The 18,044-nt window shown below is 38.6% G+C and overlaps 1 protein-coding gene across 8 annotated transcripts in view; it reads left to right on the top strand.

Moving 5' to 3' along the window:
- Positions 1–18,044, top strand: part of tenm3 (teneurin transmembrane protein 3) — a 496,888-nt gene that overhangs the window by 346,304 nt on the left and 132,540 nt on the right. For all 8 annotated transcript variants that reach the window (XM_088073250.1, XM_088073247.1, XM_088073283.1 and 5 more), the window contains 2 exons: positions 11,916–12,089; positions 15,856–15,920. In XM_088073250.1, coding sequence (XP_087929376.1) covers positions 11,916–12,089; positions 15,856–15,920 — 239 coding nt within the window. The remainder of the gene's footprint in view (positions 1–11,915; positions 12,090–15,855; positions 15,921–18,044) is intronic.

The raw sequence follows: 18,044 nt of genomic DNA, 5'->3' as shown, positions 1-18,044 counted from the left end.
TACACAGAACTTACTAACACTTCTCCAGATTGAATGCCAAATACATTTACCATATTCACAGACAGTCCTTTAAATCTTCCTCTCTATTTATATCAACTATGTAGTGATGGAAATATGTCAATTCATACATTTCTTCCAGCATGTTTTCATCACACAGACCCAATATTCCCCACCATGCTCCACATCTTGCAAACTCATTTACATAGATTGAAAGAATTTGAGATGATACTTTCTGGCCAGAATAGAGAAAAATACAGATATTTTGGACATAAAATATATTCAAATTGGTTTTCAGTTTCTCAATATAGAAAAAAAAATGTTTTTTTTACCATTTTCACAATGAAATAGGCACTTTTACAGCCTAGATTTTTCTTAACACAAACTCTATACCTTTTCAGTTTGGCAGAGGACAAGAGGAAAATATGAAATAATTTTCTTGGGTTGAATTGTGAAACAGTGACACAAATTTTTGTTTAATTTTAGCACTTTGTGTATTTGCTACTTGAGCTGATCATGTGAGTGACAGAACATAAGACTGCAGATAGAGAGAAAGTAAAGAGGTGTGTTATGGGCATTTATTGGGCTCCAAGGAGCTGAAAACAAGAGAGAATGGGGTGAGACATGACAGGAGAGTGTGAATGTCCTCATTTAGAGGTGGTAATCCCTCCATTGACACACACGTGCTCTCTCAAAGACATAGCTTGTACACTGACAAACACACACACACACACACACACACACACACACAGATTCATGGGTACGCACTTGTCTCAAGGGACACCCAGCACAACTGGTCACTGGATTGAACAGGTGTCGATCGTCAATCTCTCTTTCTCTCTCTCTCTCTCACACACACACACACACACACACACACACACACACACACACACACACACAATAGTGACCCTTGAGGGGCCCAGTAGCTCACCTGGTGGGTGCCCCACGTATAAAGGCTGTATCCCCCCCGCAGTGTCCGCAGGTTCGATTCTAACCTGTGGCCTGCTTTCATGCTTAAGCTCTCCTATATACAATGAAGGCAAAAGCCAAAAAAATTCTTTAAAAAGTGACCCTTTCTCTAATGTCATTTAAAACTAAGAGTAAATGTAATTATTGATAGTGTTGTTTTACATTTTTAGTTGATATGAACACATTTTTATGAATCTTAATTAAAAGTTTTATAGCACTACAAATCACTGATGTAACCTAACCCATGCCCATATAGTTTTATTGTTAAGGCCAAAAGAAAGAGAGAGTGAGATTTTTTTCAGCTGTATAAAAGTCCTTGGCAACAAAATAAACCTTAAGGTACCTTCAATAGAAACTTTTTTTTTTAAACACTAAAGGGTTGATTATAAAAAACACGAATTCATTCATTTCTGGCCTGTTATTTCCTGCCAGCACATTGTTAGCTTCAGACAGGATGTCACCTCTGGATCATATTTATTTGACAGTATCTGTTTTCTTTTGGCAGATTCATCTTAAAGCACACATTTCTCCTCCTCAGTTCAGTTTGGCTTCAACTTCAGCGACTTTTGCCAGACATTTTAATAACCACTCAATATAAAACGCCAATCGCAATAACAGTTACTAGCACTGAGAAATAAAAACATTACCATGGCAAATTTTCTTCATTCATGCTGGACTTTGGGCACCACTCACTTACCTTGTTCAATTCGGTTGTTGTTGAGATGTTTCTGCCAAAACCTTTTGACCCTTAAATAGTTACAAAGAGAAATCTGAAGGAAAAATCAGCAGATTGGTAACACTGGGAACAGGCTTCTTATTCACTGTGAGGTTTCTAGAATGTCATGTCTAAAAGGCATTTTCCGAAAGAGAGTCCAAAAGACATTTTCAAGAAGCCTCTATGAAATTTTGGAAGTAAGTACAGCTACTAGCTTTTCACATTAAATAAATGAAATAAAAATGAGTCTCAAAAATACCTCAATATGTATGTTATGCTTTTCCCAATTTCATTACTCCACTGTAGTACAAACAAGAATGCAAAATTATGGATAAACAGAGTCTTCTGATCAATATTTCAATAAGCCAGTTCAATTTTATGGCACACTGTGAACTCACTGCTCTCCTGACAGTGCATTATGTACAGGAACCACTTAAAGACACTCATCAGAAGCTCTCGTTTTTATAGGTTTGTGTGGGTGTTTGCATGATTTTAGGCATGAAGAGAAAGAGCAATTAAATGGTCAAATGTAAACTGAATGATCCTCTTATCCCACTTACTGTAGTATGTGTGCATGTGTATGTGCGTGTGTGTGTTTGTGTGTCTGTGGGAATGTATGGAGAAAGCTGATGTTCATTGGTTATTGTCACAGTGTTAGGCATGACAGCTATGGTATATACAACGTCCACAATCCACACATTAGTTACAGTTATTTTCTTCTTGAGGATCCGTAACTTGCCTGCATTTTTGCTTTTGTGACACACACACACACACACACACACACACACACACACACACACACACACAGAGCCTCCTTGTGTCGCTCCTATTGTCAAAGACACTTAAAAGGCCCAGTGTAAATAGTGTTAATGTAATGCAAACACGTTGCAGACTAGTGTATTTGAAGGGCCAATATTATTAGCGGACTACCAGATTAGTTATGGTTGACATCATGCTACTCTCAGCAAAGCACACAGTGGTTACAGTTATTTTACACTTGATTATCCTTGCTCTGTCTGTCTGCTGTAATTGACTTGCACTTAAACACACTTAAGACATATAGACTAGTTATCTGCAGCTCCACTGCATGTTTGTGCTTTTGGAGAGTCCCAGTCCTGGTCCCAGTGCAGCAGCATTATGAAAACCTCATGTCTCTAATCTCACAAGAAGCACTGGCTCCACATTTAACTGCCAGCTATGGCTGGATTGATATGGCTATAACCCGCATTGGGGATGATGGGAAAACCAGGACTATTATTCTTTGATCAAAGCTGCTGATGAACAGCCTGTAAGGAACAGTGTAAGATTTAGGGGGATTTAGTGCCATCTAGTGGTTAGGGTTGTGGATTTCAACCAGCTGAAACTTTTCCAGGTTAAATTCCTTCACTGTTCATTGTTCAGCAGGTCTTAACTAGGAGCCAAATTATCTGTAGGGATCTCCTCCTCTCCATAACAAACAGACCAGGTGAATAAAAAATGGTAAAAGCACTGACTAAAGACATTTTACATTACTAATCAGTGTTTTTCTAATGTTGTTTGACACATCACAGATAGGCCACTAATCCATCACCTTCTAATGTCTGCTCAATAACGTCATGTATTTTCAACGTATTTCTGATCCAGATATTCAGGAGGTTTTTTTCATGAGCTGAAATGTCCACACAGGTCTCCTTCTCTCCAAAACAAACAGACCCATGATTTAAAACAGTAATAACACTGTTATTCAGAACATTAACTGAATTATATGCAGAGGTCTGCTCTTGTCCAAAACAAATGGAGCCTGGGAGTTAAACTGGTAAAACGATGAATAAAGCAGTTTAACGTCATAAAAAGTCAGTGTTTTTCTGCTGTTCTCCCTGCAGAGGGGCTACAAATTACCTCTTTCAATGAGAAAACGTCCCTTTATAGAACCAATAGTTGGTTTGTACAGACTCGGCCACTGTAGAGACGTGGTGCAACATGGCAATCTTCATAGACAAGGACCCGCTGCCTGTCTAGACAAAACGGCTAGTTGTTGGGTAACAAAAACACAGCAATTCTTTAGTTTATTATCAATATATCCACCTAAATCCTACACACTGGACCTTTAAAAAGTGTCTAGTTTCATGCACAATAAATATGACCAGTGCAAAGATTTGCTGTGTCCTCAAAATTTCTCTTATTCTAGTGGAAAAGATATTTATGGTAAAACTTCACTTCTTTTTTTATTGGTTTCACTCAAAGTTAACTATTTGCATTTTCACATTTGAGATGACTGCTAATTATATGAAAAGTGAGGCACACTCTTGACTCATAAATGAAAGTACTGGTAAAACTGTAATTCTTCTTGGTGACAGATTGTGTGAAAACAAATTTCATTTCCTGTCCATGTAATTTCAGCTAAGCTTGATGGATGTGCCTGGGTTTCTCTGGTGTACTCATGAAAAAACACGAGAAGGAACTGGTGAATATGACCATCAATCCAGAATTCATTTTATCACGCTCAGCTTTCTAAGCGTGACAAACAACAGACTACCACATGTCAACATGTCCGTCTACCCATAACCCCCTTCTGTTTTGGCTCATTTTCTGTGGTCAGTTTGAATCACATTTGCAGCTTTACTTTTCGATATCATGTGGAGGTTTATTGGTATCAAGATTTTCCATGCTTTTCGAAGTTTTCAGCTTCACTACCCAGGATAATTACAACTTCATAATAATTGATATGAAAGTGATGTTGGTGATGAAAGGCAGGAAGTGGTAGCAAAAATAGAAAAAGAAAAATGAAAGCAAGTGGAAAATCAGTTTAGTTTCTCAAGGGAGACCACCGCTGTTGTCAGATTGTCATCTATTTTTAATTCGGCTGATATCAGTGACCGCTATTTTCTCACAAAACAAGTGTTTTAAATTTAAATGTTTGGTTAAATTGAGTTTTCTTTTTATATATCTATAAACTATTAAAAAGTACAGAGTTTTAAATTCCTGAATAGTCATTTAATCTTCACCGTTATCTGCCTTTTCTCTCTTTTCCTGTGTATGTGTGTGTTATATGTGTGTGTAAACTAGTGGCCATGGCTGGTCTCTGTCTCGTTCTCTCTCACTCTGAATAAAAGCATGATAAAATGTGACTGTTTTTCATTCGCACTCCACTGAGGGATGCAGCAGTTTAATATGGTGATAAATAATGAAGTGGCAGCCATAAAAATTGACCCATGCATACCCACACACACACACACACACACACACAGAAGGCAGTACACCAGACAGAATAACCTCCCTTCCTGTTGGTTCAACATGTATTTGTGTTTTCTAATTGAAACTGAAAAACTAAAAAAAAGAAAAAAAAAATCAAACTGAACTTTTAACAAAATTTGTTTTGTTTCTGTTTTCTGTTTCTGTTTGTTTCTGTCTGTTTGTTAAATAAGCATACTCACTGTACAAACTATGTACAATAAGAGAAATATATGATAAAAACCACAGAAAAGGAAAGACCTATAATGCAATGCAAGTCAGAAGAGATAAAGATTTTGAAATTTGCTTTTCAGTATAAAACCTAATACTGTAACTTTTAAAAATGCATGGGTTCATGTGTGGGTGAGGTGTGTATTACTGATATTGCTGATAACCACATTCCAGCTAAGCATGTTTGTCTTTTGCATTGGGAATTGTGTGTGTGTGTGTGTGTGTGTGTGTGTGTGTGTGTGTGTGTGTGTGTGTGTGTGTGTGTGTGTGTGTGTGTGTGTGTGTGTGTGTGTGTTGTGTGGCTTTGCATGCATGTGAGCATGTATGTGTGTGTGAATGTGATTATACACACAGAAAGAGAAAACTCAATTTATGGGACTTGCTGACTCGATTGAAAGGTTTGTGAGTGTGTGTTTGCAGATGATTCAGCCTAAAAGGTTATTAAAAAGGTTTGTCATCTTTTGGGGGTTGGCAAAATATTAAAAGCCCCAGTCGGTGTAATAGACTCGAGTGCAATACCACCTACTACAACATTTCAGCGCCAGATGTAGGACATTCAGCATTGGCACCCTTGGCAAGCTTCCCTTTGTTTTGTTTTTTTTATTTTATTTTATTGTTAGTAGTAGTATTGTTGTTTTATTTGTTGGTACCAACAAAAAGAGCTTATGAGAAACAACTTCCCTAACAAACAAAAATAATAAATAACAAACAATAGAAGAACAGTGGGCCTATGTGCAATGAGGATTTTGCCTTTTCATTTTAACTTAATTCTTGCTTAAGTGCTCTCTCCCTTCACTCCACTAATTTCCCTTATGTTTCATTATTTTTAATGTCATTAAATAAATGATAAATTAAAAAAAATAGCCAAAATAAAATAAAATAAATCCCTGGGCGGTGCTCTGGGCGGCTCAAACTCAAACCATTTGTTTGGGTGGAGGGGGCGTGGTCATGTCACGTTTGATTGACAGCTGCCTTTCAGTTTGAGTAACGTCAAACCGCTCGCGTCGAAACATGTTTCCCCCACGGAATAAACCACCAAACCCTTTAAATGGACCCCACTTGGTAAGAAAACTAACTTAACTAACTACCAAACTAGTTGGGACCACCCAGCTCTGTGTGTTTTTCTAACTATACTCCCGAACTATGGTGCTAATCGTTAGCATTTTCCGATCACTTATATGACACAGTTAGCGTTAGCATTTCTGTATTAAAGTTTTGAATTTAGTATCAGCTACCATAGGAGACTATATGTTGTCCTAATCGGCCAACTGGCAGACTGGGGAAGAGCACTCATATGTGTGTTTTTATTGAGTTATGCCTCCCGGACTAAGAAGCTAGGTGTTTTAGCATCTTCCAGTGACATACACTTCACATTAGCTTTATGCTACACCTTTGAGCTAATCAGCTTTACAGGATAGTTTTCAAACCATCTGCAGCATGCATGGCGATGAATTACTAGTTTTGAGGACGGGTATTGGCGACTCTGACCACAGTCTCTTAACTTAAATGTCTGTGCTGCTGTTTGCAATGGGAACCATCACCATAAATCATAAATTTGATCGGCACAGCATAGGAACAACGGTCATGATCCGAAGCTGAAAATCGGCCGATTACAGTCTAAGGTGCACCTCCATGATAAACATAAGGTAGAATTAACATTTTCTGACAGTGTCAGCAAAAACTTCAATTTAAACTTCATGAAAATAAAAATCATTGCAGAGTTTTTCTTAAATTATTATTATTATACTGCGACTGGTATACCTATTAAAGTACCTAGACTTATTAAAGTAGCCACTGCGTGTCCTTTGTCAGTATAGCCACAGTGGTTTACCACTGTCGCTAGGGGTGGGGGCAATATTTTGCATGGCAATATAGTATCTAAATCATGTTGATATTGTCTCGTAAACTAACATTGTATTGTGGGGCCTCTGGTGATTCCTACCCTTAGCTGCCACCCACCATCACATGCTTCGGCTGCCCAAGAAATAAAAGCAGAATACAAACAACAGCAGACACTAACTCCATACAGAATAGTGTTCCTGGAATTATGTTAACCTGTTGCACCCTCACAGCAATTTGTGTCTTCACAAAACACACTCATTTGAATTTTCTTTGTGGAACCTCTCGGATGCATTTACCCTGCATTTGTGTGTTGTCAAGCACTATGTGATTGTACTCTGATCACCTGATATGCATGTTATGCCAGCTGAATAGACTCCCAGAGTCCTGCTAGTTGTTAACTCCAACCATCCAGTCAGGGAACGTCTTACACCAGGGACATCAGATAAATGGCTGTAACTAGCAGATAGGACTGCCGCGGGCCCTGAGGAGCAGGACTGTGAACCACTCAAGTATTTTACTCAGCACCCCACTTAAAGTGAAAACTTACACTAATGGGTTTTCTCTGACCTTTAACTGGTGATCATCACATCAAGTAGATACTTGTTAATCTCCCAAAGGCTCATGTCGGATTGATAAATTGGTAGACTAAAAAACATGTTTTCTAGTAGCAGCCCAAGGGAAAATACTCCACAGTTTATCCGACAAAGTCAAAGACATACATTAAGAAAGAGTGTACATATTCTTTTTTTTTCATTCACGTGGATGTTGAACATGTACTTGTTTAATGATTTAATGTTGTCACACAATCATCATTGCAATGTTAGGAATTTCTGGCATGAGACTGAACCTCATAAAAAAAGCAGTGCATATTAAATGACCTCCTCATGTCATTTCAAATCATGTGAAATAGAGCATCTCCTCTTGTTTTAGGTCATTGTTTGGTTGTGTCACTGAGCACATCTCATGCTTTAGATTAAATGTTTGTTCTTAAACTGCGAGAACTCACATAGTGCTCAGTGTCTTTCTCTAGTTGCGTCACCCATCTTTTTCTCTAGTTATTCAGTCTCTCCCACTTAAACTCCCATCTCCTTCTATCTCTCGCTTCACATCTTGCCTGAAGGCAGGTATTAATTGAAGGACCCTTGTTATAATAGGTTCTAATTGTTAATCACACAGCCTTGTTAGAGAGCAGTCTGATTGTAATTACAGATGCTCGTTAACCGGTTCTGTCATTAATTAGACATTGTGACCTTAGTAATTACTGCAGCCATACATGTATGTGCCAGTGATTTTCTTGTGGTAATTTCCCAGTAGAAACTTCCAAAGACAGCCTTTTAGGGAAAATAAATAAATAACACGTGAAGTGTTTTGAGTTTCTTGTTTTGGTTAAACCGGTAAGTAATTACTTAATGAGAGATGAGGCCTCCAGTTCTTAGCAACTTTCCTTCTAATATGTGGTAAAAGCAATCATCCTAATGAACAATTTCAGACATCCATGAAAAAATGTTGTTAATCTTGTGGTTGCATTTTACTTTTCACAAGAATAAATATTGGATGAATTATGGATTATAAATTAGTTAGGGGCTGGTGGCAATTGTTGGTTATGCTTGAGTAAAGAAATGTGGAATTGAAAAAAAAAACAATCATGTCACTGGCTTCATTAATCAGGTTAATGAGCACAATAAAGCTTTGTCAGCCCACTGTGTGCAGCAGCAGACCAGTATGAGAGCACACTGTGACTCATTCTGGTTGTATGAGATAATGAGAGTCACAGTCATTGTGGTCTACACAAAGACAAACACTGGTGTATATGAAGTGCCATAGTGACATATACCATGTCACTGCAGTGGCCTGTGATATATATTTCATGTCTTTTGCAAATTATGCTCTTTTTTTGTCTGTGTTGGCATACTACAGAACATGTAATTACAGAAGTTGGGGTGACAGTGAAAACGCAAGTGAAAGTGTGTGTAGATGGAGTCACATATTTAACAAACGCACCAAAACCTAAGGGTATTTCAGAAAAGATGCTTAAAAAAGCACAATCTGTTGTGAAAATCCAGACTTCAGTGAAGTTAAACAGCTTATTCTGGTTCAAGCCAAATCCAACTTGTTGGAATTTTTCATACCAGAAACGGCCCTGAGCAGTCATGCCATGTTAGTGCAAAGGGTGGAAGTCACCAGAGGCCCCTTGATACAATATTATCCTGTTAGTTTAGTCACAATGCACTATTATTGCAATTTGTAAGAGTTTTGCAATATGCTGAGTATCACATAATATATATTGCAATTTACTGTGATTAATTTCCTTCTTTTAACTGTAAATTAAATCACAAAAGGAAAAAATTGTCATCATCTGTCTTATGGAATATGTAGTTTTCAGTCTGTTCATCTCACTTTAATCATTTTTATTGCAGCAAAACATAACTAGGAAACTAAAAAGCAGTTGATTTTATTATACTAGTAGGCTGCCAAAAGTTTTCAGTTTATAGTTGCAATATTATTCATTTATGTCATAAAAAGTCGATAATTGTTGTATATCAACACATGATTGCTTCAAAAAAATACTGTGATATATGCTGTATCCCCCACCCCCCACCCTTTGCTGGTTTGAGTGTTTGTTCTTTGCAAATCACAGCAAGTCAATGTTTTTAACCGTAGTGACATGTTAAAAGTGTGCTGGTCACAAACCACAATAAGAGCCTGCAGCCCTTTTCAGCTTGTGGCTGTTAGTGATTGCACATTTACTCCCTACAATAGTTAAAACTGACCTGATGACTAAATAACACAAACAAACAAGAATAGTACTGCTAAAGAAGCTGTTAACTTGGTGATAAACATATTGGATTTCCTAAAACTTATCCACAATAAAAGACATCACGCTGGTTCGCTAGTGGAAAGCTTTTAATGTCAAAGAGCAACAGTTGGAAAGTACATGAAGCTACAGAAGTACTAAGAACTTATACCACAACAAAATATTCTCTCAAGTCTCCAGCACAGAAACACATAAGCCACATTAGCAGACTGTTTTTGGAAGTCTGAGTTTCAAAAATGTGGGATCTGGGAGCAGATCTGAGAACAGATTCTTTTAAAGAAAAACAAGGGTTGAATTTGGGTTTTACTTTCGTGCTCTGGTCATTGATTGTATTGGCTATGATAAGACTGTACTCACCAAAGTAAATGTTGAGATCTGGCAACCAACGTGGCTCACTAGTAGTTCAACAGAAGAGTCGCCAGTGTGCATTATTGTAGAACATTTATTCATCTGTGGCTTTAGCATGCTGCAGTAATAAAGCAGCGGCAAGGCATCTGCAGCAGAGATGTAGCTTGGGGTGCTACGGGTGGTTATTGTTGACAAGTCGTATGGTGAGTTTCCAATACAGATTTGTGCATTGCAGTTTTGCAAAATATGGCTTTTTTTAATTGACCGAAATACCACCTCATGCAAGTTGTTGTTTGTTATGAAAAGGAGTTTTTTCAAGATTGATGTGTTTCCATTAGGTGTATTTTATATCCATAATTTCAATGTGCGCAGTTTGAGGGTTGATGGAAACCCGCCTATAGATGCAAGTTAAGATGGATTTCTAACAACTGAAGGTGGATAGAATTTCAGAGCCATTTTCTTTGTTATGTCATGTTAAATTAACAGAATTTAACATGTATCTAGAGAAGGACAGACTCCCACTTTCCCTGCAAGAAAGCAATTGTGGTGTTTCTGCCATCAAACATTATCTCCAGCTCAGTCAAGCCTGCTGGAGATATAGTCCAAAGTGCAGCTCTTTCCCTAAACAGCCTTTTTATTATATTATCTATCTATCTATTACTATTTCACCTAACCCCAAGTGGGTCCCACCAACATTAGTCAGCCCTTTAGTGGTTATATTTAAGCCCTTTTAACCAGAATTGATTGTTGTTAATGAGTCAAAAAAATTACATCTCCCATGATTAATCGACTGCTGGACTACTTTTTTTAGGACTGCTCCCTGAAAATAGGAGACCCCTCAGTTGACTGACATTCCTTTAAGTTGAGCAGTATTTTTTACTTTTTTATTTTTGCCAGTCCGTGTGCACTTTACTTTGGGGAATGTTCAGCCCCCAGATTTGGCTGCAGCAGAGTGACGATCCTGGATTTCACACTGGTCTCGGCTATAGGCAGCTGTGGACATGGAGGCAGCTGCCTGGAGGAGGAGAGGCCCAAAATAACTTTATCTTCTGCCTTTGGCTTACAAGTGGTGAATTTACAGCTCATAGCAACTTCATATAAAACAGTCACTGGCTTTTTGTTTGATGTCTAGTGTCTGCAGAAAAGATTTCCGATCCGTCTTTGGCACAGTTTATTTAATTATGTGAATGTCAATGTCACACTGAAGGTCCCACTAAACCCTGTTCAAACTCTCAGACTATGTATGGAAAAAAGAAACAAATAAATGAATATTTGTTTTGAACAGCCAAATCTGATTAGGCTGACATCATTCTGAACCCTAATATTTTGTGTAATGACCACTAAAATGCTGCAGTCATGAATGCCCTATGGCTGACAGACGTTATCACAAGTAAAATTACTGAAAAATGTCATCATCCTCTTTAGTACCAGACACTTAATTGCCGTGCATATGCACTTGACAGAAGTGCTGCTTTGGGAAATCTGTGCTTCTGCGAATGCTTGCAAAAACTCTACTAATGTCCAAGCTGGATCATTATCAGGACACACAGTTTAGGGCTGGTAAATGTGAATATGGTGTGTAGTTTAGTGTCATAACCTTATAACACTTGTTGAGAGGGCAGTAATGAAATGTCACACTGTTGAATCTGCTGCTGGGGGCGATGGTGTGTGACACTTGTGTACTGCAGTTAATTTCCTGTGTATGTGTGTGTGTAAACAAAACCAATGTCCCCCTACTAATGTACCACAACTAATTTATCTCTCTCTCTTTCTTCTTTCGCCCTGCAGGCACTTCCTCTTTAAGACAGGTACAGGCACCACCCCCCTCTTCTCCACGGCAACTCCTGGCTACACTATGGCAACAGGCTCAGTGTACTCCCCACCCACCAGGCCGTTGCCGAGGAACACCCTGTCCCGCTCTGCCTTCAAGTTCAAGAAATCCTCCAAGTACTGCTCATGGAGGTAAGAGGGACCGAAGTCGAATGAGCAGCTCATTTTTTGCTATGAGTGAAATACCAACCACTTTCATAAAAGAATCATCCTGTAGCTGAAATGGGTTGGATTTTTTGGGACTCATTTGTCTGTTGCCCAAAAAAAGGCACATATGACAACACAAGCATAATCCATAGAGGCTGGGAGGAGTTTTTAGTGGAAGTGGTGTTGGCCTTTTCTTCTGTTCAATTCATTTGGGTATACATTATAATTTCTGACGAATAACAATGGCTGGGACAGTAGCCTACTTTCTAGTCACAAAGGGAGCTGAAGTTAAAATAAATTGCTGCCAGATTTGACAAAGTTTTCAAGCTGTGTGCTGGCAATTTGGGCTGAACTTGGTGTCGGTGCCTGCAAGTCTGCTGAGGATGAATCTTGATCATCATTCATCGGGAGTCTGGCGTGACCGCACCAATCCAACAAGATAGACTGGCCAATATTAGGCCAGGATATTTTGGCTACGTGGGTATATGTTGCAGATGCCACTATGTAGCTTGAATTTAGTAAAAAAAAATATACTAATTTGTGTATCAAACTAAACTGAAGACTCTTCTTTAGCTGTGTTGTTCACAAAACTGCTACCAACCACACTTAAAATATCTTTTTATTCTGAAACATTGACAAGGTCCTTGGTGCTGTGTAACTATTTTCAGTTTGAATAGTCTTTCCAGAAGCTTATCAGCAGATTTCTCAGAGGTCAGTGCCTCTAAGGCCTAGTCCACACATAGAGGGATATTTTCTGGGAACATAACCTTTTTTTATACATTTTGGCCTTTCATTCACATGCCAACTGCATTTTGGGTCACTGAAAACTGACCTCTAGTAAAAGTCCTTCCAGGTTGAAGATTTTCAGAAACTCAGTTTTCAGTGTTGGCATGCAGGCAGGGAAAACTGAGTTTTAGGCTTGTGACACCAGAGTGTGCATTATCTACTTTGTGAGCTGTCACAAATGTTAGCTCTCCCTTCTTTGCCTTCCCAACCATGGTCAGCCAGCACAAGACTCCCCGCAGGGGAGACACTTTGTTTTTGTCCCCAGGGCTGGAGTCGATACTCACCCCGAAGATAACCCCGTCACTCCAGTCAGTAGCTGGAAAACAAGACACAGGAAACTGCTGTTGGTCTTTAGGAACTCCAGTATTTATTTGTGCACAAGCTGCTAATTTGCCGCTAAAACTCTCCTCTCTGCTCCGCTTGCTCACTAGTCCACTCACTGCATTCACTGTCACTCTGACACACAACATGTCATGTTATGGCATGGCTCTGCTATTGCCCAAATGAGCTACACTACGACAAAACACTAATGAGGTTACATTTTGTGCATTGACGGACCTTCCCAAAATAGTGCTGCCTCAAACTTTGCTCACACGACGTTTTACATGTTTACACATAAAAGCTGCACTGATTAGCAATTCGTTATCAACTGTTAAATTGTGTGCCAACTAATTTGATAATTGATTAATCAGTCTGAATACTTTTAAAGAGAAACTACTACTCCTAACTACTACTAATTACCCCTCGATCACAATAGACTAAATGTATTTGGGTTGTGGATAGAACACGACATTTTAGGATGTCATCTTTGGCTTTAGGAAAAACTGGTCAACATTTTTCACCATTCTCTGACATTTTATAGACCAAATCAACATTGATTGATTGAAAAAATAATCGACAGACAGACTAATGGACAACGAAGATTATTGTTAGTTGCCACTTAAGACTAATAAATGTACAGTTACTCTTTGAATAAATTGTCACACAGAGACATCAGAGTGCCTTGTGGAGGTCACTGCTCCAGAACGCCTTTGGGTAACAGCTTTTCTTCTTTGGACTGAAATGTTTTGGGGTTGCTTTCAACAATACCTGTGTCCATGAAATAGTTCTAAAGAGCACCCCTTCTCTTTGTGCTGAACTCTTCATCATAGAGAGTGCAGATAGAGAAAATTGAGATCCTTGACTGCTAAAGCTTGACACAAACATACACAGCTAGATCGGTATACCTGAATTTATCGATGCTTTGTCATCATTGTAAAAGCTATGCCACACTGAAGAAGAAGAAAATCAATTCACTACAATACATAATTAACCAGCTGTGTATGTTATCAGAATACATGGCGTGATGTACATAACGGAGCTGTGTATGCAAAAATACCTATTATTCTTGTTCAACATTTACTTTCTCTCCTTTACAGATGACATTTAGATATATCATTCTTTTGAAGTGTGTCCTTCCTGTCTTTGGCTCTCTTTTCCACACAGCTTTCCTTCCTTCTGTTACATTTCTTCACTCCTTGTTCTTATCTCTCATATTCTCTCCTTGCATCCCTCCTCCCCTCCCCTCCATCTCCTCCGTCAATTTCAAGAAGCCAGGAGCCATTGTGAAGTGTACTGCATGACTCGTTATTGCAGAACATTTAATGGTATCCTAGGTTCTATGTAGCGATTTTTGAAATTTCACAAGCCACTTTCAGAAAATGACACCTCTAGTCACTCTGCTGTAAATTGGTGAGAAGACAGACTTAGTCATACTACCAGGATTTTGAAAAATATAGAATAACATAGAAAGTCAGTATTTCACTGAGGTAATGAAACATCTTGGAGAGTAGAGAGTTTATATTTTGGGTCCAAATACTGTTTTGATGTTTTTTCTTCATGGCACTAAAGGTCTGGTTAAACTTAAAGAAAGTAATTTGACATGAAATAAAAAAGTTAAATTAACATTGCTTTAGCCTTAGCAGTCTGGGTCCACTCTATGGTGAAGAATGTAAGAGACACAGCTGTAACGCTGCATGAACAGGGACTTTATTCTTTTCTGTGGCAGCGAACATAAGACACGGCCTTGCTACAGCTATTATGCAGCACCCTGAGCTTTATGGCTGACTACAGTAACTTAATCATCTTGAACACCATGCACTGTGCTGCAGCTATACGGCTACCTGCTGGCACTCCTCACACACACACCAGGGACTCACTTCACACAACAAACCTGCTAGACAATGTCACACATGGACATGTGACATCAAAGACAGTATGATGGTTTGAGTAACATGTAACAGTTGACTGAATCTTAGCGGTAATTGCAGCCATAAAAGCAGCAGCCAATTGCCAACCAGCTGCCATGTAATTGGTTGTGAGCTTTGCTAGCTTGCTGGTAAGAGCATCCAGGGATTTTCACTGTGTGTGATATTGAGGGGACCCCAGAGAAATAAGTAATTTCCCCAGCAGCAAGACGGTAGTTGACTATTCTAATTGTTTGTCTAACCTATGATTGTATTTTTCTTTTTTAACAGTTTGAATTTGCAATGACGGCTGGCTATCGCCGGGACAGAAGTTAGAAGTTTAACATTGAGTCTTGGTATCATAAGATGCTCACTATTAAATGACTCAGATTAGGTACAAAAAACTTGATTAGGACATCTCCAGAAGAGAGTAGTCAGAAATTAGTAGAAAAATGTCATTTTCTACACTAAAACATCAGCTTCACATACACAGTAGACATTTAAGACAAAAATAACAAACAAAACAAAATAACTTCCACATTAAGGTAGGAATGTAGACGCCATAGTAATCTGAACATAGTGTATTGTGAAATTCATCACACATTCGAAATGGAACAACTTTGAAACTGCAACAATAATTCAAGATGTTTCTTTGTATTGTGAAGGTTATTTCACACGAAAACAAAACTGAAGGTGAAAGCAACTCAACAACAATCTTTTTGTCTGTTTGTTCCTTTCAGGTGTACAGCTCTCAGTGCAGTCGGACTATCTGTACTGCTCTCTGTCCTGCTCTGTTATTGCATAGGTAAGACCACACACACCTTTTCTCTGTTTCTATCCCTCTCTCTCTCTGACACACACACACAGAAATCCATGCTGTGAATTCATGTACACACATTAGTCTGAAGGGTTAGTTTGGCCCAGGTGCAGGATGACAAACGAGAGTTTTATTTCTGCTTTGTCCATTGTTAATCCCACCCCATCTCTCTTCCAATCTTGTCCAGCTTCCTCCCCTCTCTAGCTCTCTCTGTATCAGCCGTTCTTGTTCTCTTGTTGCCGCATGCGTTGGTTTTCACTCTGTGGTATGAGCCAATCAGATAACCAGACTGCCAGGGTTTTCCATTCTCCAGGCCTTATTCTCTCCCTCCCTTGCGGCTGTATTCCAGGATGTGCTATAGGTGATGTGTAGGCTAATATATTGTACAGATTTTACGATAAATTGTAGCTGGAATCTTTATTGAAAACATGGTTTTAATAAAACAGTAAGATGTCGTTTTGTAGGCAAGCTGTACTATCAGACTTCAAACATCACTTTCCACGACTATTTTTTTTTTGACAGCAATAAAATACCAATTTAGGACCCCAGTCATTCTCTTCATCAGAAGATACCTGCATAATAGTGATGACAGACAAATATGTACTTCATCAAATTGTAGGAATGCTTTGTGCACTTTTCTCCCAGGGTGCTGATGAAAGGCAGGAATCTTCTCAGAGTAATAACTCAAAGAGTTCATTGTCAGGTTTATTTAGTGTTAGATGAACCTGACAAAGCCTGTGATGAAATGTGTTATTCTAACATAGAGAGGAAGCACATAATACTTCTTACAGACATTTCTTTTTCAGATATAAGTCATGTGCAAAACACCCCGTTTAAAAAGCAGTTTTAAAACATCACTGAAAGAAGTATTTCACTGCTGGGAAATGGTCTTTTGATAAAACTAGACTGTCCATGCAGTAGATACTTTTGAAATTGGTGCTACATGACCAGAGAAATCAGAGAAAAAGGACTGTGGCATTCACTTTTGCTTAAGAGGTAGAAAACCTTGAACTACCAGAATGTACTGCGGTGCACCAAATTAATAAATGCTTGCACTGTTGGTTGACATAATATGAACTCATCTGTTTGACACAATGATGACCAGTCGATAGCAATCTTATATGGTAAGTCAAACATGTTTCTGAAAACTTTTATTGGAAGAAATATGCAACACAGTAACAGAGTCTTAGTTCATATTTTATCAGCACCGCTTAGTTTTACCTTGGGACCCATTGATTATATATAAAGATGGACAACACGTCTCCACTTACCCTCACTGTACAAAACTGTAGCCGAAATATACTGAATATGGCCACTGCCATTTTGTCCTGGTTATGTAATTCGGAGCCAGAGTCTCTGTTTTGGCTCAAACACCCGTCGGACCAAATCGCAAGAAGCACCACTGTAAGCAAGCATACCAATTGGCAGACATAGCTGTCAACATGACCTTAATTCCCATTTTTTTCAACATTAGATTACTAGTCATAACTAAACTTATTGGAAAAACAGACCCTTAAACATACATCACAGTGGTAAGAAATACCTACACTGACAGAAACCACCTTTGGGAAAAATGTATTAGACATGTGCTTTAACTTTTTATTTTGGAGGGGGTAGGCTTTGTGACCTATACTGCAGCCAGGGGGTTGTAGAAATGTATTGGATTCATTTTTGGGGAAGCCAAAAATAGACTTTTATACAGTCTATGGTTTCATCTCCATTTTCACTACAGTATGCAAGAAACCGTATGGCGCCCACTTTCTGTTAACAGACTTACACTGTCACACCAAACATGGCAATAAAATATGTGTCTGAAATATTTTAGGTGAGAAATAGGCATTACAGTGTATATTTTATTAGCGCTGCCAAGTTTTACTATTTGATTGGGGTTTGGTCTCTTTGAGAGAAAAAGGGGGGACATGTCTGTCTCTTGGTCCACTTCTATAGTTAATGTGTCCACAGTGACAGCATTGGTAATATGAAAATGCGGAAGTGCAGCCTGTAGTTTGAGCAATAGCCCTGAGAGCCACTGAAATGCCACTGTCTTTTAGTGAATAAATGTTAGAACTGTAACACATTTAATGTTAAACTCTCTCTTTAACAGACATTGTA

Source organism: Plectropomus leopardus, chromosome 3 (genome assembly GCF_026936395.1).
Source record: "Plectropomus leopardus strain MGB_pleo_1.0 chromosome 3, ASM2693639v1, whole genome shotgun sequence".
Lineage (NCBI taxonomy): Eukaryota > Metazoa > Chordata > Actinopteri > Perciformes > Serranidae > Plectropomus > Plectropomus leopardus.
The sequence above is the reverse complement of the archived record's forward strand: the minus strand, read 5'-3'. Positions and strand labels throughout refer to the sequence as shown.